This window comes from Rhodotorula toruloides (assembly GCF_000320785.1).
Source record: "Rhodotorula toruloides NP11 unplaced genomic scaffold Scaffold12, whole genome shotgun sequence".
In the NCBI taxonomy this organism is placed as follows: Eukaryota; Fungi; Basidiomycota; class Microbotryomycetes; order Sporidiobolales; family Sporidiobolaceae; genus Rhodotorula; species Rhodotorula toruloides.
In genome coordinates this window covers 188,586-212,096 of record NW_015622972.1, presented here as the reverse complement: position 1 = coordinate 212,096, position 23,511 = coordinate 188,586, and the positions used below count along the sequence as shown (strand labels likewise).

The following is a 23,511-nucleotide window of genomic DNA, read 5'->3' as shown; positions in this document are numbered from 1 at the left end:
CTGTGGCCGGACGAGGACCTCGTGTCGTCGTGCGGGAGGAACCACGGGCGGACCCGCTTCGCGATGAGGTCGGCGTAGCTGGGTAAACGGAAGAGGGAGGATTAGCATTGAAGCAGGAGGATGGCGGAGGGACTAGACGCACTAGACGGGCGCGGGCAAGGAGACGGCCTTGTTCGTACGCTGGTACGAGTGGCAGAGCGAGTTGGCGATCTGCTCGACGTCGTCGGTGCTACAGGTGGGATCCGTCAGCGCGAGCTGTCGGAGGTGGAGGAGAGCCAGACGCACGACAGGCCGTGCTCGTCGTGAAGCACGACGTAGCGAGTAGGGCGTGTAGTCCCGATCAAGGCACGGTGCGCCGCGCCGTAAACATCGAAGCCTGCGGCGCCCAGCCGTCAGTACGAGCATGAGGAGAGACGAGGAGCTCACGCACTACGCGGGTCGGTGACGCCGCCGTCGAAGAACGTGCCGGGCGGGATGTTCGACACCTGCCTGCCGTCGTCGACGAAAGCCCTGATGTGGTGACGCTTGACCGTCGCGATGACCGTGAGCTGTCGAACGCATACAATCGTCAGCGTGAGCGATGAGCCCCGAACAACCTCGTGATCTCACCTCCGGGTTCCACGCATCGAGCGCTGGGCCAAAGAGCTTGCGCATCTCGTCGTCGGTCTTGAAGCGGCGCAAGGCCTTGTGGAAGGCGTCGACTTCGACGGCGATGACCGTCGCGAACTCGCCTTCCGAGACTCCGTCGCGGAACATCAACATCGAGACGGGAGGGAGAGCGCAGAGGGAGAGGGCGCGGCGGCGGAGAAGGGACTGTTCGACCAGAGTCTGAGTTCGAGGAGAGCGTCGCGAGAGCGGGTCAACGCACCAAGACCATCTCCTCGAGGTTCGTGATCATCTCCTGCTTCTTGGGTCGGGCACCCGCGGCTGTCAACGAGGGTCTTTAGCGCGAGGTCTGCGACTTGGAAGCTCGAGGGACGTACAGGCGGCGGCAGGCGTCGGCTCGAGAAGTCCCTGGACCGAGATCGTCTCCTCATAACGAACGTTCGCGGCGTGCATCGAGGCAACGACGACGGCGACGGAGGGCTGGTCCGGCTCATGGGTGAGGTCGGCGCCGAAAATCATCGGCGTCTTCTCGCGGAGGAAGCCGCCGACGGTGTCGCGGTCGAGACGGTAATTAATGCCACCGAGCTTGCCGTTGATTTTCATCCCGCAGTTCATCATCATCTGCACGCCCGTCGTGCGCAGCTTCGACTGCTGGATGGCTTGACTGGCGATTCCCTGGCAGGTCGCGGAGCGCTTAAACTCGCTGTAGTCGGGCGAGTTGGCTTCGGTGAAAAGCCTGCGAACGTGGAATACAGGCGTCAATGCGGTCGCAGGGGAAGCCACCAGTTCTGAACGACGCACCAGAAGATGATGTCGGGCGTCCTCCCGAAGAAGTTCCTCGCCTGCCCGACCGCAGAAGTGACGGTCCGCGCGGGGTCGGTGCCGGGGCGACGGACGAAGAAGACGTCGCGAGTGAACCGCGAGGGGCGATCTTTGAGGTCCATGCCTGCAAGCGTGCGAAGGAGAGGTGAGCGATCGTCAGGGTCGAGAGGGAAGCGTTTGAACGCACCGAAGCTGGCGGCGCCGCGGAAGAGGGCGTCGAGCCAGGTCTCGACAGCTTGGATGTCGCGCTCCGAGGGGACGACGACGACGAACGAGCTGAGGCTTGCGCCGGCGATGAAGTTCTCGGCGGCGAAAGTGCCCCTGACGTTCATCCTCCACTCGCCGTTCGCCGGGTCGACGTGCGTCCACTGCTTCTCGCGTTTGTCGCCCGGGCGGAAGGTCGAGTCCTTGTACTCGATTGCGGGCGGCGGAAGGATGCGAGCCTGAATCACCTTCGGCACCGGGGCGATCTGGACGCCGAAGCTCGCGAGGCTGCGGAGCGGCAAGTCAGCGAAAGGATTTACGAGAGCGGCGAGACGAAGACGCACTGAGGCTCGACGACCGTGCGGTAGACGTCCCTGCGGACGCTGAGGATGGCCGCAAGCTTTTGCGGCGGGCTGGGAGGGCGGGCGCGAGGGTCAGTTCAGCCAGTCCTCGACGTTCGAACGCGAGGCGACGCACAGGAGAGTCGCGAAGTCAGAAGCCCTGCCCTGCTCGAGCGGCGAGAGACGCTTGAGGTACTTGTTCCCCTCGTCAATCCAGAGCATCTCGAGAGGGTACACAATGTTGGGGCGGACCTCGACGAGGGGGAAGTCGGGGTACTGCAGGCGGACGCCGAAGTGCTTCTCCATGTACGTCTCGACGTTGGTCTCGCCGTCGTCCGCGATGAAGAGGTGGTCGCAGGGGCGCTTGTCGAGGATGCCTCGCCCGCGGATCCTCAATCTAAGCGGCGGCGCTCCGTGTCCGCGACGAACCGTTACCTCGATCTTCTTGCAGATGAGCCGGTTGATCCTGGTCACGAGTTGGCCGTCCAAGCGACCGACGACGAGTGCTTTGAGGCCGTTCCGCACGTTCCTACCATTCGTCTCGCAATAGGAGGCGGCGAAGTCGACCATCGTGCCGGGCTTGAAAAAGGCCGTCGACGTCGTGTGGAGAGTGACCTGGAGGCCGCGCTTCGCGACCTCTTGGCCGGGCTCCTTGACGCTTTCGCAAGTGCGGACGCTCTGGAACCAGCCGCGGAGGAGCTCGATGTAGCCGTTGAGGCGGACGCTCTCCTTCTTGATGCCGCCGCCGAGGCGTTGCGCGGCCGAGTCGGTCGGGAAAAACGACGTGCGAGTGCCGAAGAACTCGGCGGACGGGCCTTGCGAAATGAGCGTGTTGAGCGCCTGGAGTGCCTCGGCGACGTGGTCGAAGCGGAAGCTGCCGGTGCCGGAGTAGTAGGAGCGGAGCGAGGCGAAGGGGAGAGGGTTGACGTCGGAGATTTTCACCGTGAAGGTCATGCGAGGACGGTCAGGGGCGGGAATGCCGGAGATCTGCGCGAGGTGAAAGCGTGAGTGAGGATAGAAAGCGTCAGCGTCAAGAAGGTCCATCACTCACGCAGATGACGCCGTCGCCGGGGTCAGGCAACGGCCTCTTCGTGTAGGCCGCCGCCCTGCCATCGAAAGCGGGACGGATGCCGCCGAAGTGCGTCGGCTTCGCCGCCTCGCGACGCTCGAGCTCTTGCCAAACGAGCCGGAGGACGCTCTTGGAAGGCGCGCCGCGAGAAGCGCCGTCGTTTGCTTGGGCGTCGGTGCGGTCGTCAGCGGTGATGTCGACCTGCGGGCGCCGATTGCTCCAGCGTCAGCATGAGAGGGGGGTCGGCAATTACGAAGCGCACGCACCTTATACCTGTACCACTCGCTGTCGTTCTCCGAGATGGTCAAGTCGAAGCAGTTGCTCGTGAGCAAAATAGACTTCGCCGGCCTGCGCGCAAGCTTGCCCGGTCAGCTCGGCCCAACACGTTCCAGTGAGACTGTCCGACGCACTCGGACACGATGTAGTGCGGGCGAGTGAGGGGCTCAGGCATAGCTGCCTGTCCGAGAGTGACTTGCTTGGCGGCGACAGTGACGGGCCTCGTCGTGAGTGGCTGGCTGGGCCGCGGCGGAGACTGTTGACGAGGTGCCCCACCCTGCTGCTGCCCTCCAAAGCCTCCTCCGCCTGCTCCGCCGCGACCTGGCCCTCCCCCTCCTCCTCGTCCTCCTCGTCCTCCTCGACCGTTCCACCCCGCGCCGCGTCCCCTGGACGGATAGGATGGTCCACCGCGACCGTACATGTCGTTTGGAGCGTCGATAGTACGAGTCCGCGAGGTGGAGCGAAGATTGAACGGGGAGAGAGAGAGAGCTTCCCCGCCTCTCAAGATGTCAAAGTCTCGTTCATGTTGACATCTCCGGGGAGGCGAAGCGGGCGTCGTACGACGTCTGTATGTTGTCGCATGAGCGCGTAAGGCTCTCCGATGGGCTGCGCTCACCGCAAGCGCAAGCTGAAAGCAATTCAGGAAGGTCAAATCCCTCGAGAACGCTTCACTCGCTCGCTTCGTCGTCTCGGCGAGTCCGTCCGCTCAAATGCGAGTCCTGATGGTTGAGAAGAGCACGCCGAGTCGAGAAGTCGGGCAGCGCCGGGCGAGGATGGCGGAGAGACGCTGCGAGAGCAGCAGCGAGACTTCAGAGGAAGTCCTGGTGAATACGTACGCCGCGACCATCGCGTGCTCGTGCCAACCGTGCGAGTACTCGACGACCCTGGAGACAGCTCACGAGCCTCGCCGGAGGGTCAGCGCCGCAAAAACTCGATCAGTAGGAGTACCGCCTGAGCTTTCAAGGACGCCGGAAGCCAGCGAACCGATGAGGCCGCGTTTGCTGGCGAGAATATCAACGCTGCGCAAACTGCGCGCAGAGAAGCGGCCCAGGTTATCTCGCATGAGACGAAGAAATCAGAGGAGAAGGAGACTCACTTCAATCTCCGCGCCCTTCTGTAACAAGCATACATCTCGTACTCCTCCTCAGAACCTCCTTGCTCACATCCGTGCGCTGCTGTCGTGTGAGAGACCTGATCGCCGAGCTCTGCGTGCAAGAGGATTTCACCGACAGGGAGCGATGTCTCGAGCGAGGGATAGCGAGTAAACGCACCGAAGAGGACCACCTCCCCGTACTTGACCGCGAACACGGCTACGCAGAGATGTAGAGGAGGTCAGCGCGATTCTCGAAGAAGCGGAAAGCAGAGACTCACGAACGCCTGGCCTTCAGAGGCTGCGGCCGCACAGCTCCGGCACCCTCCACCTGCAGCTAAAGATCGCATTCGTGCCAGCGTTAAGCCCGCTCCTAAGCGCGCTGCTCTGCGAGGGGAATAAAGATGGTCACTAGGTTCCTCAGGTGTCTAAAGGGGTCACGCGGCCGTCAACGCTTCCTACATACCTTGAGTACATACCAGGCTGACTGTGTGATTCTACTCGGGATTGCCTGCGTTTGCACAGGACGTGCAGAACCATAGGGAGATGAGCGAGATCCGACAAGCCTCGTGGCGAGAAGTCACCGTTACCGTATATGCAGCATGCTCGCCTTACTCGACCTTCGCAATACTCCCCGTGCGAGCCTTCTGACGAGTTGTACGCGCACGGACGAAGTTGGCGACGAGGGCGACGAGGGCGAGCAGGAGAGGCCAGGCGACGTCGGTGAGAAGCGACTGCGCCCAGCTCGTGTGGCATTGGATGCAGGCCATTCCTAGCAGTGTCTGGAGTAGCGGTAAGCGTCTCTAGCAGTAAGCGAGCGCGTTGTTGCCGCTCAACCTCATCGTCGAGGAGGGCGACACAGGTTGAGCGACGACCACAATCCATCAACTCGCTGTAAGGGTCTGAAGATGCGCTGCAGGGCTCCAATACTCCCCAAGCAACCACAGCTTCGAGCTGCCCGCCCTTCCCGCTCGCCTCGACTCGCTCCAGTTCCTCCTCCCGATCTTCATCAGTTGGACGAACAGGCTCGCGACCGGCAGCTTGCGGCGGACTCGAAGCTGGCGAAAAGAGTTTGCAGTGGTGTGTTTATTCGGAGCAGCTGCTCACGCAACCGACGCAGGATCGGCCGGCCCGCTTCGACCTCGACGCACCTTCCTTCTCCCTCGACCTGCCCCTCGCTCGCGCCTCGCCCGGGGCTTTGCGTGCGAACGTGGCCACGTTGCTACTGTATGAAGCTTCGACCTACTATTGAGGTGCTCACAGAAACCGAGTGGGTACTTTCGGACCTGGCTCGGTTGTGCTGGTGTTCGCTCCTCTTGCCGCACCGGACAGACATGCGATGCGGGTGCGCGCACGGTGCATAATCACGCCTCGCGATACACCTGAATCTTCGGCGCCCGCAGTCCTCCCGCCTTCTCGCACCCCGTTGCCGTTTGAGGCGTACTCAAGCTCGCCCTGCCCGCAGCACGTACAAGCTCATCCGCCGAGCGCTTCTTGGAGGTTCCCGTTTGCAGTCCACTTGACGAAGCAGACGACGCAGGCGACCCCGGACCACAACAAGCAGTCGTCGCTCGACAAGGAATGGACGGCTCGTTCTTCGACTCGAACGGGATGGGATCTGATGCTCGCGACAGGTGTAGTGCGTCCCGTTCTCACTCCTCGAGCTCTGGAAGCAATGCCTGACCCTCCGCTTTCGCTTTGAACAGTCCGGGACGCGAAGGGCCTCGGCAAGGACGGTTACGACCAGACTAGTGTGCTCCCTCTCGCTCAACGCGCGCTGTCCAAGTTCAGCTGACCTTCTATCGTCTGCGCAGGCTTCAACAAGGACAGCAAGAACCGCAACGAGGCGTTCGAGTGTCGCTTTTCTTCTCGCTTTACTCTCGCTGACCATCCCTCATCCTCGCACAGGCCTCGCTCAGCGCGGCTACGACGCCTCGGGCGAGTACGTCATGTCGACGTCACAAGCGGGAGCTATCGACGCGAAAAGCGGGAGTTATCGCGCAACATTCGGGTCGAACCTTTCCTCGACAGTCGTCTCTCCTCACTGCTTTCGCTTCTCCCTTCCTCCCCCTCTTCTCACATGTGCCGCCCGTTCCAACCGCGGTGCGGGATCCTCCTTTCTCTCCGTCGTAGCTCTTTGTCGTGCATTGTTCGTTGGAACGCAGCTTTCGCTCCTCGTCTGGCGACTTCTCCTCCGTCACTCTCGCCCTTTCTATTCAGCTTGTTCCTTCTTGCGTGCAAGTGAGCCCCGTGCGCTCGTAAGCCCAATCATCGACCATTTTCCAACCATTGTCGCCGACCCGCTCCTCCTCCTAGTCCCTCTGCCCTTCCTCCCTCTCTTCACGCCTGCCCAAGCTTCTTAGCTCGCAATCCGTCGGCTCTCTGACCTCACACCTTCCTGCACACGCGCACACCAGATCTCGCCGCCCTCTCCCCTCTGCACCTCCCACGATGGCAGCTCGTCACCGCATCTCCAACCGAACCTGGCTCGCCATGCTCTCCGTTGGCGTAGCTCTTCTAGGCTTCTCGTCGTACTCGGCGATGGGCGCGGCAGCACAGTCTGTCCCCGAGTCGACCGCTGGCTTGAAGATTGGTTCGTCTGCCCCACCTCATCGCGATGAACACCTAAAGACTGACGAGATGCTCGCACAGACACGACGTACAAGCCCACGCCGTGCTACATCAAGTCGCAGAAGGGAGACTCGCTGTCTATGCACTATGACGGCCGCCTCGACTCTGGCAAGGAGTTCGACAGTTCGAGGAAGAGGGGACAGCCGTTCGTCTTCACGCGTGCGTAAAGGGGCTCCCTTCATACTCTCTTCAGCGTGCTGACCCGCGCACTTCAAGGGCAGTCGGCAAAGGCATGGTCATCAAGGGTTGGGACAATGGCCTCCTCGACATGTGTCCGGGCGAGAAGCGTACGCTCACCATCCCTCCCGAGCTTGGCTACGGCTCGCGAGGAGTTGGCCCCATTCCCGGCGGTGCGTTGCTCTCTGTACTTGGCCCGCCTTTTCGAGGCGTCTCCGCCCCTCGCGCCTTCGCCTCGCCGTTCTCTCCGTCCTCTGCATGATTGACTGACGCGTTTGCATGCACAGGCGCTACATTGGTCTTCGACGTCGAGCTGCTCGACATCAAGAACCGCAAGCCGGGCAAGGAGGAGCTGTAGACGAGCTGGAGATTCGTTCACAACTCGCTTCCCGCAATCTTACTTCTCTCCCGCAAGTCTTGAGCCGACTCTTGACGAGTCGATGTAGTTTGAGAGCATCCTGAGCAGTAAGGAGAGAACTGGCGGAGTACCGCTTGAGAGAGGGGGTCCTTCACGACTTTGACCTCGACCGCAACACTCGCTCATCTCGCCGAAGCTTGTCGACAAGCTGCACGCTAGCTTTGGACTCCCTCTACCGCAACCGCACACGCTGCAGCGCCCGCCGTCGTTGTCTACCCGCCTCGCCCACTTCATCAGTTCCAGGTTGACATCGTCCACAACTCGGTACAGAAGGTGCCAGCGCTCGTGCAGTGAGCCCGGTACGCTTCCTTGTGCTACTCGAGGCTTCCTCGAGCGCGCGCTGACTCCCAGTGACCTGTGCAGCTCCACCCGACCGCGCTTCGCCATGTCCTCGAACGCTCCGCCAGTCTGCCGCTTCTTCCAGCAAGGGCGCTGCCAATTTGGTGCAGACTGTCGAAACTCGCATGGCAACATCCCCACGAAGGGCAACCCGAATCCAGCGGGCGCTTCCTTCAGGTGAGCCTCCTCCGCCGCGCGACTCTTGCAGCAGACCTGACCTTCGCCACGCAACAGCCGAGACAGCATCAAGACCGACTTGACGACCGAACGACCGCGATATGTGCTCTCGTCGTACGGACCGGGCAAGGGAGAGGCGAGCGTTGTCAAGGGGCTCGATGTCAGCCCGGAGGAGCTGCGCGTCCAGTTCTACGCGGCGCGAAGCCAGAACAACCCGTCTCTCTACGTGCGTACTCGCTTCCTCGAGACCGAATCGGTCTGACAGTACTTCTCCCGCAGCCCGAGCAAGACCTCGCGCAGAAGGCGGAAGCTGCCGTCCAAAACATCTTGTCGAACCTCGACCAAGCCTACCAGTTCGCCATCACCCAATCCTCGTCTTCTGCCAACGCCGATGCGTCGACATCTTCTACCCCTGCGCCGGCAACCCCCTTCGGCAGTCCTGCAGCGGCTACACCTCAACGAACAGGTTTCGGTGCTTTCGGTGCGGCTCCCGCGACACCAGCTGCACCCTCTGCGTTCGGCGGTGCGGCTTCGACAACTCCATTCGGCACTCCTGCATCGTCGAGCAGCGCGTTTGGCGCATTTGGCCAGGCAGCGAACAAGCCGTCTGCCTTCGGATCGACCACCGCGTTTGGCTCGAGCGGGAGCGCACCGGCGGGAGGGTCTGCTTTCGGTAGCGGAGGTGCATCAGGGTTCAAGCCTGCGACGGGTTTCGGCGCAGCAACCACGACAAGCGGGGCGGGAGGCGGTTTCGGAGCGTTTGCCGGCGGAGCAGGAGGGAGCGGTACGACGGGGACGAGCGCGTTCGGCAGTTCAGCAATTGGCGCAGGAGGGAATGCCCCGAAGCCTGCGTTCGGCTCGTCTGCGTTCGGCTCAGGCGGAACGACCTCGACGACGACGCCTGCCTCAGGGTTCGGTGCGCCTGCCTTCGGCTCATCTACGACTCCAGCATTCGGCTCGTCCAGCTTTGGCAGCACATCAGCATTCGGTCAACCCGCAGCAACCGGTTCAGCATTCGGCCAGTCTGGCTTTGGCGCCGCCGCCAGCTCGACAACACCCGCTAGCGGCTCAGCATTCGGCGCGTTCGGTTCGGCGCCAAAATCAGCGAGCACGGCGCCTGCTGCAGGAGGGGGAGGCTTCGGGGCGTTCGCTGCGGGAGGCACGTCTGCGCCCGCGACGACTACGCCAGCTTTCGGACAGAGCGCGTTCGGCTCGGGCGGGGCTGCGCCTTCGACGAGCGCGTTCGGCGCAGGTGGAACAACGACGGGCGCATCGTCGTTCGGAGCGAGCGGAACGACAAGAGCGAGCGCCTTTGGCTCGGGAGGAACGGCGGGAAGCGCGTTCGGTGGTGGAGGGACAGCAGGCGGAGGGTTCGGCGCGTTTGGGGCTGCGAAGCCGGCTGCTCCTGCCGCTACTTCGCCTTTCGGAGCGGCCAATACGGCGACGTCTGCGACAACAACGCCCGCCGCGGGCGCTTTCGGATCTGGCGGTTTCGGTGCATTCGGCAGCGCCCTGAGCGCGCCAGCAGCTTCCTCGGCCCCGTCAGCACCGTCAGCCTTCGGCCAATCCACCTTCGGCGCTTTCTCCCAGCCAGCCGCTGCGCCAGCTGCTCCGAACGCGACGAAGGACCCGTACGCCGCACTCGACGAGAAGAAGGAGCGATCAAACGAGGAGATGGCGCTATGGAAGGCGGAGAGGTTCACTTGGGGAATGATCCCGGTCAATGCGCCGCCGGTCGAGGTGCGATAGCCGGGAGCGCCTGTGAGTGCAGTCTGACGGTCTTTGGCTTCCTTCGAGGATGCTGACGTGGGTTGCTCTCACAGGTCACCTTCATCCTCGCTCCGCACCGCTCATCCTTGTTGTCGTCGCCATCCTCTGGCAATCTTAGTCCAGCGGTTCTCTCGTCTCCTCGCCCTCATCTAAACAAAGAGAGTGTCCCTGGCACGTAAGAAAGCGAAGAGAGAACACAGGCGAGTACTACAGGATGAGGTTGGCGGAATCTTCAGCTTTTTTTTCCGCCTGAGCCGCAGAGGGAGACTTGGCCGACGACGACTGAACCTTCCTGTCTTCCGTGACTGCGGGCGGGCTTCGTCAGCGCAGAAGCAACGTCGTGAGGCGCTTGGAACGTACTCTTGACCGTTGTATTATCCCTGGAACCAAGGTCAAACCCAAACCCGCCTCCATTTTGACCGAGCCAGCCCTTTATGCCGTACGGGAGACACGCCTCTATGTAGAAGACGCGAGTCGTATCGTAGTCGAGCTTGAATGATTCAGAGATTGAGACGTGAGCTCCTTCGGCTGCGAAGGCAAGCGTCAGGATAGCCGAGAGCAGGAGGCCAAGGGGGACGAACGAGTCTTGACGAGAGCCTTGTTCTTGAGGGCAAAGTCGAAGCCGGCTGTGAGATCCACGCACGCAATCAGCGCTACGCCGCCGTCAAACACGGGCGCCTGAAGCGAGAGAAGGGGACGCACCTGAAGCACCGTACACGTCCCGCATGCAGACCTGCTTCTGGCCCTCGCGCTGAAGCTTCCACCTCCTGCTATCAAAGTGGATCTTGCCCTCCGCGTCTGTCGAGTAGGGACTAGCGGGGAGAATGGAGGGCGAGTCGGTGGAGGGAAGCGGGTCGAACGGCGAAGCGGGGCGGAGGAACGGCGCCGGACCGCCAGGAGGGACTGCGAGCGACTCGTAAAGGTCAGTCAAAACTGTCTCAAGGGCGGGCGAGACGGGAGGAAGCGGGACTCGCCGATTACAATAGGCGAGGCGAAGACAGCGAGGACGAGCGCGAGCAGGTAGGCGGCGAGGGGGGCGAGGCTGAACATGACCGTCGAGAAACCCTGGCGCTGCTGTAGCTCTGGCCGGAGGAGACAGAGCAGGTGAGGGAGAAGAGCGAGGGAGAGAGGCAGCAGCGGGACATCGCTTGGTCTCGCAGCTCTTCTCACCCCGCCGGTTGAGTCCAGGGGCATCTCAGCACTTGCGATGGCCTCTACGCTGCTAGATGTCAGCCCACGCGACGAGACGAGCGAGAAAGTCGAGGACAGGCGGGACCTTCCCAAGGCGTCAACGAAGCGGCAACAACACGATAGATACAGCACGAAATACCACCCAGCTCACACAGAACCGCTACTGGCCCTTCTCGTAGCCTCCGCCGCTCGCACTAGCTCCTCCAAGACCCGCCTGATCTCGCCTCCCTCTTCCGCTCCCCGGAAGAACTTGACTTTCGCGCCGCCTTCGCCCGCACCCTGACCCGAATGGATGAAAGTCCCGCGTCCCGCACCGAGTCGTACGAGGAAGAGAGACGAAAGCGGGATCGAGGTTGTCTGGATCATATGAGCGGTGAGGCCGGAGACGAAGGAGGAGGACGAGTCGGCGGTGAGTGATGGGAGGATGGCGGGTGGGAGGGTGAGCGTCATGGTGGAGAGGCCCTCTCTGGCAATGTTGGGAGGGAAGGCAAAGGTCATGTTTGTTGCGAGGGCGGTCTCGTCTGTCGAGGCTGTCTCTGCCAGCGAACGATCGCGATGGAGGACGAGCGCCTGGAGGAGGTCGAGCATACGAGGCGGAGGAATGCGGAAGGGATGAATGAGGGCATCGAAGCGGGTCGAGAGGAAGGTCGAGAAGAGGTGGACGGCGGCAGGAACAGCGGACTTGACGAGCAGGAGGGAGAACGAGTTGCTGGTCGCGTGCGGAAGGAAGACGAAGGTCGACGTGCGCTGAGTCCTGGCGCTTCTGCTCTTGCTCGTCGATGGGCAGTTGTCGCTGCCTTCGCCCAGCTCGATCTCGACCATGACCGGTCTTGCACCGTCCTTGCCGAGGAGCGGGACGTCGACATAGCCCGCCTCGACTCGCTTGGTGCGCTTGATCCTTCGGCCAGTGCGAGAGCTTCCCGTTGCCTCGAGAGCTAGTTGCTGCGAGATGTAGGCTTGGAGGGATTGTGCGAACGAGGAGAATTGGGAGGACGAGGTCGACGACGAGGCGAGCGGTAGGGAGTGCAATCCGGTGGTCCTGTAGATACTGAAAGACTGCTGCAGGAGAGCATCTGCGCACAAAACGCGCTTGTTAAACTCGAGAGGGAGGGTATTGAGCGGAAGAGGGAGCGTACCCGCTTCTTTCCACGGTCGAGCGCCCTTAGCGGCCAATACAGCGCCCTCAGCAGCCTTTCCCTTCCCCTTGACGTCCTCAGCACCCCTGCCTGGCGCTGCGAGCGAGTTGACGGCCGAGGTTGACTGAAGGGCGAGACGGGGTCGCTTCTTCCACCTCGCAGGCGTGGGAGGGTGATCGGTTGGCCCGTATGGTGTGCATAGGTGTGTTGTAGGCATCTCAAGTCACGAACAAGCCGTCAGAGCGAAGTGAGCAGGTGTCCTTCTCCCAAGGACGGTCGAGGCAAGGGGGTTCGCGGTTCGCTCGTTACTCCCCGCTGTCATCGCTGGATTGGACTCGCTAGGCTCGATTTGTGCTCTGTAGTGGTCATTGGGGCTAACAGTGCCCGTCCACCGGTGCGTAGCGCGCCTCGTCCGCTCACTCACCCCCACTCACCACGCCTCATCTCTCCAGACAGCGATGTACTTCCCCTCGCCTCTGCCGACGACGCGGCTGTCCATATCGACGTCTGAAGTACCCGTCGGACCGTCGCCATCAGCGAAGACATCGGTCTACAAGACGCCAGGCCGCCCTTCAAAGGGCAAGTTCAAGGACTCGCTTGGAGGCGTGCAGGAGGAAGAGGGCGAGGAGATCCTCAGCATCGTTCGTGGACCGGAAGTCGGAGATGGCGAGAATGCGGGAGCGAGCCCGCAGACGCTCTGGGTTGCACTCGGGCGGGAGGAAGTGAGCGTCTGGAGCATCCGCGTGCGTTTCCTCCCGCTTTCCCGTGCTCTTTGCGCAAGCTGATGTCATGCAACAGCCCAAGGTCGTGCTCGCAAAGCTGCGCCGAACGCCCATCTCGCTGCGGACGCACGGCTCGAACGCCGCCGTTCACTTCCACGGTCCCTCTCGCCTCGTTGTCACGACTTCCTCAGGCCACCACCTGCTCTACTCATTTTCGCCGGTCGTCACGAATCCCAACAGAAAGGGAGCAAACGACGTCTATGTCCTGCCTGGCGGAGAAAAGGCGGCGCAGGCGTGGCCGAAGGGACCGGGCGAAGGACAAGCGCTCGAGGGCATCGTGTTGCGCGGCGAAGGCGAGCGAGGAATGGCTATTGGCGACGGCGTGGGCTGGTGAGTGTAGTTTCGGAAGCTTCCAGGAGCAGGGCTGACTTGCACATCACAGCGTCTGCGTCACGCCCTCCGACCTCCTCGTCGCTGTTCAAGACCCGCCCTCTCTCCGCGTCATCCCCTTTCCGAACATCTCATCCGAAGCATCAGCTTCGACGTCGCGCCTCCCTACCTTCGGTCGACCAGCACCACCTCCAGTTCAGCGAAGAGGCTCAGGTTGGGACAGCCTGCCCGCGGGACTGGCGGGTGAAGGCGAGTCTGAAGCGGTCGTCCTCGACGAGTGGGACTGGCTCGTCGGACGAGACAGAAAAGATGGTGCGCTCGTAGTTCCTGGCATTCCGCTGCCTATTGCTGACATCCTCCGCTTCTCAGTCAGCATCTCCACCCTGACCCCGCTGTCCGACTCTTCATCCGCCTCAAACGCCGCGCCACTTCCGCCTTACCGCACCCTCTCTCGTCAGTCATCCTATGCCTCGCTTTCGTCATACTCGCTTCATCCACCCGCCACGCCTCGACACGCCACGACCTTCATCATGACAACCTCGGACGGTCGCGCCTACATCGTCCGATGGGCACCTCCAGCCCCTTCACACGACGCTGCCACCCCTTTGTATACGCCGGCAGGCGCATCGACCGCTTCCCTACTTTCGCCTCTCTCGCCGACCGACGAAAGCGGACCCAACCTCGCCGCAAATCGCTGGACGTGGACAGGCCTCTGCTTTCATCCGGCTGCTCCTGGCGAGCGAGGCAGTGAGGAATGGGTCGCAGCACAGGAGAAGGAGCTGGATAAAGGGAAAGGCGCGAGTGCGGTGGATTTGAACGAGCAGATGGGCCTGGTCACCGTTGGCTGCGAAGAGTGCGTTCCGCCATGCTCGTGCTCGAGTTTAGCTTGCTGACATGTGCTCCGCAGCGGCACCATCGCGGTTTACTCGCTCGAGCCCCCGCCCGGTCAAGTTCGGCGATCGAAACGCAGCGACCGATTTTCCGTCCCGACCCTCTCGCACACATCCTCTCTTCGCGACTCGCTCAACACGACTGCTAGTGCATTAGCGACCGGTCGCGTCCAGTGTCTTGCATGGTTACTCGGTTCCTTCCTGTCCGCCCCTTCTTTCGCTGACGACCCCGCCTGCCGCAGGACTTCCGATGGTTACGGGCTTGCGTGCGGTTGGTCGCTTGGGTGGTCTGTCTGGTCGGTCTATGGCCGACTGGGCTCGTGGAGCGTCGCTGGCTCCCTCGACGGCGGAGGGTACGGCGTCGAAGGCGAGAAGAGCGATAGCTTCGAGGATGGGTTCATGATGGGTGTCCGGGCTCTTGTGCGTCACCGTTCTGCCACGACCATGATCGCGAACTGACGAACATTCTGAGCAGTTCTGGAGTCCCGGCAACACCGAACTCTTCGTCCTCTGCCCGCCACCAGTTCACCCGAAGCGGAAACGTGCGTCTCTTACCCTCCTTGCTTCTTCGCGACGCATGCTCACCTCCACCTCCATCTAGCGCACGACGAGCAGCTCTTCGTCGTTCCTTTCGCCAAGAGCGCGGTTACGGCTGCGCATACTCCGGTTCGCCTGTCCTGTCTGACTGGATTAACTTGCTGGAGCTGACATTCCCAGCCTGCAGGACAACACGAAGAATGCCTTCCTGCAGATGGACGACCGAGTGCTCGTGTACCGAGGAGCAGATCAGCCGGACATGAGCGTCATCAACCCGGAGTCGGACGTCTGGCAGCACATCAAAGTGCGTCTTTCTGCCCCTCGTCTGCAGAGCTCGTGAGGACGAACCTTTTTCGCCTGCAGATCCCGGCGCCCTACATCGCTACGCAGTACCCGATCCGCTACGCTGTCATCTCCTCCGATGCTCGCCTCATCGCCGTTGCCGGTCAGCGAGGCTTGACGCACTACAATGCGTTGAGCGGTCGGTGGAAGCTGTTCGAGATGGAGAAGGAAGAAGAGGCAATCAAGATTGTTGGCGGCATGGCTTGGTGGGGGAACGTTCTCATCGTTGGCTGTCTCGAGGGTGGGCAATATCAAGTGCGTCCTTCATCGATCTCCGCAGATTGCGAGCTGATCGCCCTACCCATCTGTCGCGCAGCTTCGCCTCTTCTCACGCGACAAGCCTCTCACCCTTGCCGACTCGCTCGAGATCGTCCCTCTCGACTCCGAACCGCTCGTCCTCTCCGTCTTCGACTCCTCCCTCCTTGTCTACACCGCCGACAATACCTTCCACCACTTCCTCATCCGACATGTGCGAGGCTCGACGCCGAGACTGCGAGTCTGCGGCAGCATCGGGTTCGAAGGCGTCGTTGCCGATCCGAGGAAGGTCAGGGGCTTGAGCTGGCTCGTTCCTAAGTCACAACAGCGTGCGTCGCGCGAGCCGCCCTTGCAAATCGAAACTGACCGGTACTCGTCTCGCAGGCTTCGGAGATCCCGCAGACGACCTCAACGTCGCGACCATCATTTTCCTGATCTCCGGTCGCCTCGTCCTCCTGCGACCTCGCCGAGCCGCTTCCGAGGAAGTCAAGTACGACCTGCAGATCCTCGCCGACCAGGTCGAGTTCTACTGGACGCACCTGAGCGGCATCGGAACTCTCGAGAACTCGCTGTGGGCGTGGGATGGTCACAAGATCCGCATTTGGCTCGATGCGCTGACGATCGAGAAGGTGCGGGTCGATGCGCGGAGAGATGCATACGAGACGGTCAAGGAGAGCGTCGGGATCTCGCTCGACTTTTACCCGCTGGGTGCGCCGCTGCGACATATCTCTGGGTACAAGCTCGTACTGACCTCTTCTCGCACGCAGCCGTCCTCATGGACAAGGGCATCATCGTCGGCGTCGACCAGGAGACGTCCCTGCGAAGATCGCTCGACTTTGCCATCTTCCGCATCATCACCACTGTGCGCGCGCGCATCTCTTCCTTCGGTCTTGCGCTATATCTGACGCTTTCTTCGCAGACCCACCTCTTCATTCACCACATCCTCCGCTTCCACCTCGACCGCTCCCAACCACGGGAAGCGGTTCTTTTCGCCTCCTTCTACCAGCACCTCGTCTACTTCGCACACGCACTGGAGATCCTCCTGCACGACGTGCTAGAGGACGAAGCCGATGCGCAGAAGGACACGCAGTCGAACTCGCTCGTTCTGCCGCGCGTTATCGATTTCCTCGACCACTTCGATGAATGCCTGCAAGTCGTCGTCAACTGCGCGCGAAAGACGGAGGTCACGCGGTGGGAGTTCCTCTTCGATATCGTCGGCAAGCCTCGCGACTTGTTTGAGGTAAGTTGGCGGAACGCCTGCGAGAGCTCGCTCGCTGACCCAACCTTCGCTCGCAGAAATGTATCACTTCCGGCTTTCTCAAGGTCGCGGCGTCCTACCTTCTCGTCCTGCACAACCTCGAGCCCCTCGAGCAGAGTAGCAAGGTGAGTTCCTCGCCCGCTTCTCATCCCCCCTGACGATTGACCGACTCTCTCGCGCAGGATACGGTGCGGCTACTCAAGACGGCGATGGACGCAGGCGAATGGACGGTGCGCTACGCAGACACTGACTGCCCTCACACCAACTGACACATGCTTGTGCAGCTCTGCCGAGAACTGCTACGCTTCCTGTACTCGCTCGACCGCACCGGCGCCATTCTGCGAACGGCTCTGCAAGAAAGTGAGTACCAGCCCGCGTCCTGCCTGAGTAATCGCTCATGTCGCTTCTCGCAGGCAACGCCTTGCCGTCCGACTACTTGCCCGCCGTCACTGGCTACGAGCCGCCAGAAACGGACGACTTCCGCCGCGCCCTCGCCCTCTCATCTTCGCCGCCAACTCGCCTGTCCTTCTCGGCCTCCTCGCAGGGTCGAAGAAGCGAAGAAAGGGCGGTACCGCCGACTGGTCGACTGGGAGGACTCGGCGTCGGAGGGTTGGAAGAGAGGGGGATGCCTAGCGGTGCTGAGGGCGGTGGGAGGAGCAGGATGGTGTAGGGCGAGTAGGAAAGCGCTCTCGACTTCGCGAACGGCAGCCAGCTGACCCGACGATGCGAAGAGAGCCGTCGTTTCTGTGCGCTCCCGGTTCAGCGCCTTCCGTTTTGCGCTCCTTCGGTCGATGCGCTTGTGCGTCGTGTGCAGACCTTTCAACCAGCAGGCAACACTTCGGTTCGTCACGGACCCCCAGCTCACGCCGTGCACGCTCCTCTCTTCGCTTGATCTCCTTCACTTCACCTCGCTCGCTCGCATCACGCTCTAGCGCCATGCCTTCGACGCTCACGCTTTCGCGGGATGTCACACTTCAGTGGCCCGATAGACGCCTTTCGTACGGCAGCGCCGCTACCAAGACGACGCCTCACCAAGTCGAATCGCCGGACTTTCCCCTCCGCTTCCAGTTCACCTATGACCGCGAAGTTTACCGCTACGCCCTGCGATGGTGGGACTCGGTGCCAATGCGAATCTCCGGCGGACGAATCCTGGTACGCGCAGGCAACAAAGGAATCATGGACTTCACCCTCCTCGCCAGTACCTTCCCTTCTACTCCTCAAGGCGCTTTCTACAGCTCAAAAGACAAGGATGGATCGCCTTCGAAGGTGCACATCGAGATCTCTCTCAGTCTCGCCCCGCCAGCGGGTCCAACGCTCGAGCCAATGCTCCATGAGGAGCGACAGCTTAACGCGGTTTCGAGCGCAAGTGAGTCTTCCCGTGCTGCTCTTGACTGCCGCTGACACATCGCTGTCTCGCGCGCAGTGTATATGAGCCGCCAAGTCCCTCACGATGTCGCTCTCGTCTTCCCACGCACTCAAAAGGTTCTTTGGGCGAGTGAGCAGTCTCTTTCGGCCGCTTCGCCTTACTTCAAGACGCTCTTTTCTTCCGACTTTGCCGAGAACTCGACGACAGACTCCTTCGAGACCTTGAAGAGCGTTCTCACCAGCGCGAAAAGCGACGAGACCTCTTCCAGCGAGGATTCCGACGACGAGACGGACGCGAGCCTGCCTCCTGCCCGCTTTGAAGCGCTGCCCAACGTCCCCTTCAAGCTAGTCAAGATCACTGACACGAGCTACACGACCTACGCCAACGTCCTCGTCTGGCTCAGGTCGCGCTACATCGCCTTCGCGCCACTCTCGTCGTCGTTCAAGGGAGCGCCTGCGTCCACCCGCCTTACCCCCCTCAAAGCCCTGCAAAGCGATCCTGCCCTCCCGCTCCCTTCCTCACCCAAATCCGTCTATCGCCTCGCGCACCTCCTCTCGCTCACTTCGCTCTCCTCCCTCGCACTCGACAACCTCCGCACGCAACTCACCCCCTCGAAGGCAGCCTACGAGCTCTACTCCTCCACCGTCACGACCTACCCAGCCGTGCGAGACGTCGTGCTTGACTACGTAGTCGAGCATTGGGCCGAGGTGGTCGAGTCGAGTTCGTTGAGGGAGATGGAGGAGAGGGCGGGGAGGGAGGAGCTGCCGGTTGGGGCGGCGCAGACGGGGATTGTGCTGGCGAGGAGACTGACGCAGAAGGGGAAGAAGTAGCGCTTGAGAGAGCTGGAACGAGACGGGCCTTCTCAGGCTTCTGTCACTCGACGTCGGGGCACATCCGCTTGCTCGCTCGCAGCGGAGTGGAACAGGTAACGGAGAGGGCAGAGCGTCGCATCGATGCGTTTTTCAGTCGTGTGTCGCGAGTCTACAACTCGTTGAAGCGGAGGATCTCGATGGGCTTCTCGAGCCACGGCTCAACAGTCGGGTTGAACTCCCTGCGGCGAGGACGCAAGTCAACTCCTGCGGATTGGTCTGAAGGCCGGAGGATGCGGAAGAGAGGACAGGTTGGAGAGACGGGATGCTTGGGAGGAACGAGACGACACACTTCCAGTATGGGTTCGAGAGGTGTTCTTGCTGCGACGAGCCTTCGTGCATGAACCGCTCGACGACTGTGCGGACGTAAAGCGTTGGATCAGCCGTCCAACCGCTCACCGTTCTTGTCCGCCCTCCCTCCCTTGTGCGTTCCATCCACCGACCACTCAATTACGCGACTCACTGCAAAACCTGCTCGGCTCCTTCTCATGCTGCATGACATGCCACCCGATCGTCTCCGAGTCCTTCTCGTAGATCTCGCGCGCCCTGCGGAGTTCGGATTGCATGTCGCTGATGTGCGCGGGCTTGACGTGGACGTTGCAGACTGGTGGGTGGGGAAGAGAAGACGAGTGGGTGGGTATGGTGGATTGTGGAATTGCAGGAAGGGCGATGAGGAGGAGAAGTCGGTTGCAGGAGGAGAAGAAAGTCGCCAGGTGAGGTCGTCGGTCGAGACGAGGAGGCGAAAGGCAGGCACGGGAGTTACAGCGACGAGCAGTGCCCGCAGAACAGGAGCAAGAGCAAGGAGAGGACGGCATCAGCACGATCAGCTCACGAAGAGCGCAAGTCGTTCGCGTCATCGCTGCGTGTCCGGGGCAGGCGCACCGAGGGTGTAGACCATCTTGTGTTGTCGTTTCGAGTGTCAGTGAGTGTCAAGAGCGCAAGCCAGAGCGAGCGAGAGCAGTGAGCGTTTGTCGATCAAGGCAGCCGAGTCGATGGGGCGCCGCTTTGGCGCTTGACGTAGCCGGGCGAGGGCCTCGCCGTCAAGCTGGAGCGTAACTTACGACCAGCAGCAAGTGTCGTTGCGAGCCGGTTGAAGCGGGCGAGAGAGCGAGTCGACCTTCGCAAGGGAGACTCGAGTTCGCGCGCTCGCACTTGGGTTCCGCTCTCGTACGGCACCCATTTCCGTCGCCGTCGACGTTGCCGCACGTCGCAGGCTGTTTTTGGCGGGACCCTCGGTCGAGGTGAGCGGGGTCGAGCGCGACGAGGACGCGACGAGGGTGAGGATGCGGAGGGAAAAGTCAAAGGGCGCCGCTGCAGGACAAATCAGGACGCTGTACTACTGCCAATACACTCTAAATCCAGCTACACACGCTCGTGCAAGCGAAAGCGAGGGTCGACGCCGTTCTCCTAGCTCCTCGCTCAACCCGCTCTCGCTCTTGTCATTCTCGCTTTCTCCCTCTTTCGGCTCGACTGTACACGCTACCTCGCAGCCATGGCACCGCGATCACGCACACGCACGATCGCAAGCCTCGCAGCCGCTCTCGCCGCCGCCTCGACAGCTTTCGCCGCGCCCAAGGACAACACCATCGAGATTGTCGGCGAGGCGGGCGTCAGGTGAGCTCGGCGCGCTCATCTGCCCGCTCATGGACTGGTGTACACTGCGCTGGATTCCTCAGCGACTCTCCTGGAGCGGTCGCGAGGCAACGGCGCTCGATCCTCGACGGACGCGAGGGGTTGCGCGAAGGAGGACACCACAACGCTCGCGGGAGGCTATGGGAGGGTCATGGGAGACTTGGAGGCGTGTATGACACCCTCTCGGGATGCCCTCGAGCACTGGGCGGCGACTTTGCGGCGGTGGCATGGTGCTCGGTGTGGCTCAGTCGGGACGCAGGGGTCGAGTCGAACGACCGCCGTGGTGCATTCGTGAGGGGGTTCAGGGTGTACCGATATTGCTTGGGTGGCTCACTGGGCTCATCAGACGCACTCACGGCCTCTGAACACGCCAACTGACCTTCCCGCACCTTCGCCTCGTGCAGTGCTCAGCAGATCTTCCTCGCCCAGAACAACAAGGTCTATGTGGTCGACAAGACCGAGCGCAATCCCGTCAATGTCACCGGCGCGCAGGGGACCCACCCGGCGGTGCGTTCGTGCTCGAACGAGTCTTGCGCATCCCGACTTCGGAACCTCCGCTGACTTTCGCTTCCATATGCGCGCACAGTGGGCGACCGAGTACGACAACGACAGCAACACGTACCGACCAATGGACATCGTGACCAACTCGTTCTGCGCCGGCGGCAACGTCCTCGGCAACGGGACATGGATCAACGTCGGCGGGAACCAGGCGATTGGGTACGGCGGGCTGAACGCGAACCCGCTCACGGGGCCGTACACGGATGGAGACGGTGGAAAGGCGACGAGGAGGCTGGATTGCTCGTCGGGCACGTGCGAGTGGATTGACGATGGCTCGAACTACATGACGACCCGGCGGTGGTATCCGACGCTCGAGACGCTCGAGGACGGCACCATCATCATCGTGCGTGTGCTTCCAGCGTCGATCGAGAGCTCTTGCTGACGTCTCGCGCGGCGCACAGGTCGGCGGATGTGACTGGGGAGGCTACGTCAACGACGCCGGCCAGAACAACCCGACGTACGAGTACTACCCCTCTCGCGGCGGTCCCATCGGCCTCAATCTCCTCACGACGACCCTCCCCGCCAACCTCTTCCCTCTCATCTGGCTCCTCCCCTCGGGCAACCTCTTCATCAACGCCAACCTCGGCACCGAGATCTTTGACTACAAGAACAACGTCGAGTACCCGCTTGCCGACATTCCTCATGCGGTCAGGACGTACCCTGGATCCGCTGCGACTGCGTTGATGCCCCTCACCCCGGCCAACAACTGGACGGCCACCATCATGTTCTGCGGCGGAACCGACCTCCAGCCGGACCAGTGGACCACCAACTGGAACGTGAGTCTTTGCGCTGCACTTCCGAAGAGCTACACGAGACGGTCGCTGACTCGCGCGCCCGCAGATTGCCGGCTACCCCGCCGACTCGACCTGCGTCTCGATGACGCCGGACGTCTCGACCGACTGGGTCGACGAGGAGCCTCTCCCCGAGGGTCGCGTCATGGGCAACTGGATTTTCCTCCCCGACGGCCGCCTCGTCCTCATCAACGGTATCGGGAAGGGCACAGCCGGCTACGGCAACACCTCGTGGGCTATCGGCCAGTCGTTCGGCGACGACCCCGTGCACACGATCCGCTACTACGACCCGAACCAGCCCAAGGGCTCGCGCTTCTCTGCCGCGATCGCCAACTCGACCATCGACCGCATGTACCACTCGTCCGCGACCCTCCTCCCCGACGGCTCGGTCTGGTCGTCCGGCTCGAACCCGAACGCCGACTACGTGCCGTACAACGCGCCCGGCTACAAATATTTCACCGAGTACCGCGTCGAGCGGTTCTACCCCGACTACTACACCGCGAACCGCCCTCAGCCGCAGGGGATCCCGCAGACGCTCACGTACGGAGGCGACTGCTTTGACATCAAGCTCTCGGCGAGCGACGTCGGCAAAACGGACAACCTCGCCAACACCCGTGTCACGCTCGTCAGGCCTGGGTTCTCGACGCACGCGATGAACATGGGTCAGCGATTCGTCGAGCTGTGCGTTTTCCCGCTTCCCTCCTACTCTCAGGACTCGCGACTGATTAGCTTGTCACACGCGCACAGCAACATGACCTACACGGTCAACTCTGACGGCTCGGCCGTCCTGCACACTGCGCAAGTTCCTCCCAACCCCGCCATCCTCCCTCCCGGCCCAGTCCTCATCTTCGTCGTCGTCAACGGCGTTCCGTCGCAAGGCCAGTGGGTGACCGTCGGCAACGGCCAGCTCGGTGCCCAGACCGTCAGTGCTGCCGCTGCGCTGCCCGCATCGCAGGGCGGACCGGCAGGCAAGTTGCCCTGGAACGCGGGCGACCTCGTCCTGACGCAGACGACCGCGGCTGTCACTGCACGTCCGACTGCGGCGGCGAGCAGCTCGTCGAGCGGGAAGGATACGTCGGGCGTTGCGGCGCTCCGGAGCGACGTCGCTGCTGTGGTCGGCGTTGTGCTTGCGGCGCTGGGGACAGCGGCGGCCTGGGCGCTGTGAGACGTGATATACCCCTTTGAGTCGGTCGCTCACATTCGTTACTTTCTTGGTTGCTAGCGTGCTCTTTCCGCCTTTTCCTCTCCCATCAGACACTGGTCTTGCCTTAGCTTGCCGCTGCAACACGTTCGTTCCAGGATGCGTGGCTGGTCCGTGGTGTGCAGGAGACCTCACAATCTGCTCGCTTGGGCTTGGGCGGAACAGGCGACGGAAAGGAGGAGAGACCGGTCATTGCAGGGGGAGGACGCGAAGGAGGGCTCCGTCCGCCAGATCGCTCCTCGGCCTGACGCGCTTCTGCCACTCCATTGCCCTCGAGCCGTACAAGTCGCACGCCTACCCATCCCGCCCGACGCCGCCTCGCTCTCCAGGACGCCCTCCCTCGCGACCGCCCTCCTGCCTCGTCTCCCTCGCAGCCGCCGCACCCGCTGTGCATGTCGGTCCCACCTAGTCAGAGCGCGCTGGTGGAGAGTCTGCACGCGCCCTCGGCTTAAT

The 23,511-nt window shown here is 62.2% G+C and overlaps 9 protein-coding genes across 9 annotated transcripts; 5 read left to right on the top strand and 4 right to left on the bottom strand.

Annotated features, from left to right (window-relative positions):
• Positions 1-141: 141 nt before the first annotated feature.
• Positions 142-3,739, bottom strand: RHTO_01183 (argonaute; the record flags this gene model as incomplete). The annotated part of the gene is made up of 13 exons (XM_016414866.1): positions 142-229; positions 286-376; positions 431-548; positions 610-813; positions 869-927; positions 984-1,342; positions 1,408-1,552; positions 1,616-1,920; positions 1,977-2,045; positions 2,110-2,960; positions 3,025-3,243; positions 3,309-3,390; positions 3,453-3,739. 13 exons carry the CDS (start codon positions 3,737-3,739, stop codon positions 142-144), a joined length of 2,877 nt encoding a protein of 958 aa, XP_016273087.1.
• Positions 3,740-4,213: 474 nt separating this feature from the next.
• RHTO_01182 (uncharacterized protein) lies at positions 4,214-5,012 on the bottom strand (the record flags this gene model as incomplete). The annotated part of the gene is made up of 6 exons (XM_016414865.1): positions 4,214-4,346; positions 4,415-4,523; positions 4,590-4,628; positions 4,690-4,700; positions 4,875-4,919; positions 4,999-5,012. The coding sequence occupies 6 exons, from the start codon at positions 5,010-5,012 to the stop codon at positions 4,214-4,216; spliced, it is 351 nt and encodes a 116-aa protein (XP_016273086.1).
• A 1,847-nt stretch (positions 5,013-6,859) lies between these two features.
• On the top strand, positions 6,860-7,574 carry RHTO_01181 (Peptidyl-prolyl cis-trans isomerase, FKBP-type; the record flags this gene model as incomplete). Its single annotated transcript, XM_016414864.1, has 4 exons — positions 6,860-7,001; positions 7,061-7,198; positions 7,261-7,389; positions 7,504-7,574. The coding sequence occupies 4 exons, from the start codon at positions 6,860-6,862 to the stop codon at positions 7,572-7,574; spliced, it is 480 nt and encodes a 159-aa protein (XP_016273085.1).
• A 445-nt stretch (positions 7,575-8,019) lies between these two features.
• Positions 8,020-9,899, top strand: RHTO_01180 (CCCH finger DNA binding protein; the record flags this gene model as incomplete). The annotated part of the gene is made up of 3 exons (XM_016414863.1): positions 8,020-8,150; positions 8,208-8,376; positions 8,430-9,899. 3 exons carry the CDS (start codon positions 8,020-8,022, stop codon positions 9,897-9,899), a joined length of 1,770 nt encoding a protein of 589 aa, XP_016273084.1.
• A 228-nt stretch (positions 9,900-10,127) lies between these two features.
• On the bottom strand, positions 10,128-12,464 carry RHTO_01179 (uncharacterized protein; the record flags this gene model as incomplete). The annotated part of the gene is made up of 6 exons (XM_016414862.1): positions 10,128-10,225; positions 10,281-10,448; positions 10,502-10,546; positions 10,623-10,823; positions 11,390-12,184; positions 12,248-12,464. 6 exons carry the CDS (start codon positions 12,462-12,464, stop codon positions 10,128-10,130), a joined length of 1,524 nt encoding a protein of 507 aa, XP_016273083.1.
• Positions 12,465-12,705: 241 nt separating this feature from the next.
• On the top strand, positions 12,706-17,311 carry RHTO_01178 (ribosome control protein 1 domain containing protein; the record flags this gene model as incomplete). The annotated part of the gene is made up of 18 exons (XM_016414861.1): positions 12,706-12,990; positions 13,046-13,359; positions 13,412-13,671; positions 13,729-14,212; positions 14,267-14,422; positions 14,492-14,669; positions 14,725-14,791; positions 14,851-14,915; positions 14,974-15,090; positions 15,150-15,383; positions 15,445-15,712; positions 15,768-16,091; positions 16,151-16,245; positions 16,303-16,623; positions 16,680-16,766; positions 16,824-16,871; positions 16,926-17,001; positions 17,055-17,311. The coding sequence occupies 18 exons, from the start codon at positions 12,706-12,708 to the stop codon at positions 17,309-17,311; spliced, it is 3,636 nt and encodes a 1,211-aa protein (XP_016273082.1).
• Positions 17,312-17,577: 266 nt separating this feature from the next.
• Positions 17,578-18,837, top strand: RHTO_01177 (BTB/POZ-like domain containing protein; the record flags this gene model as incomplete). Its single annotated transcript, XM_016414860.1, has 2 exons — positions 17,578-18,007; positions 18,065-18,837. The coding sequence occupies 2 exons, from the start codon at positions 17,578-17,580 to the stop codon at positions 18,835-18,837; spliced, it is 1,203 nt and encodes a 400-aa protein (XP_016273081.1).
• Positions 18,838-18,988: 151 nt separating this feature from the next.
• Positions 18,989-19,774, bottom strand: RHTO_01176 (antibiotic biosynthesis monooxygenase domain containing protein; the record flags this gene model as incomplete). Its single annotated transcript, XM_016414859.1, has 4 exons — positions 18,989-19,058; positions 19,169-19,232; positions 19,340-19,480; positions 19,759-19,774. 4 exons carry the CDS (start codon positions 19,772-19,774, stop codon positions 18,989-18,991), a joined length of 291 nt encoding a protein of 96 aa, XP_016273080.1.
• A 594-nt stretch (positions 19,775-20,368) lies between these two features.
• On the top strand, positions 20,369-23,022 carry RHTO_01175 (glyoxal oxidase; the record flags this gene model as incomplete). The annotated part of the gene is made up of 6 exons (XM_016414858.1): positions 20,369-20,490; positions 20,913-21,015; positions 21,095-21,409; positions 21,468-21,842; positions 21,907-22,538; positions 22,605-23,022. 6 exons carry the CDS (start codon positions 20,369-20,371, stop codon positions 23,020-23,022), a joined length of 1,965 nt encoding a protein of 654 aa, XP_016273079.1.
• Between the last annotated feature and the right edge of the window lie 489 nt (positions 23,023-23,511).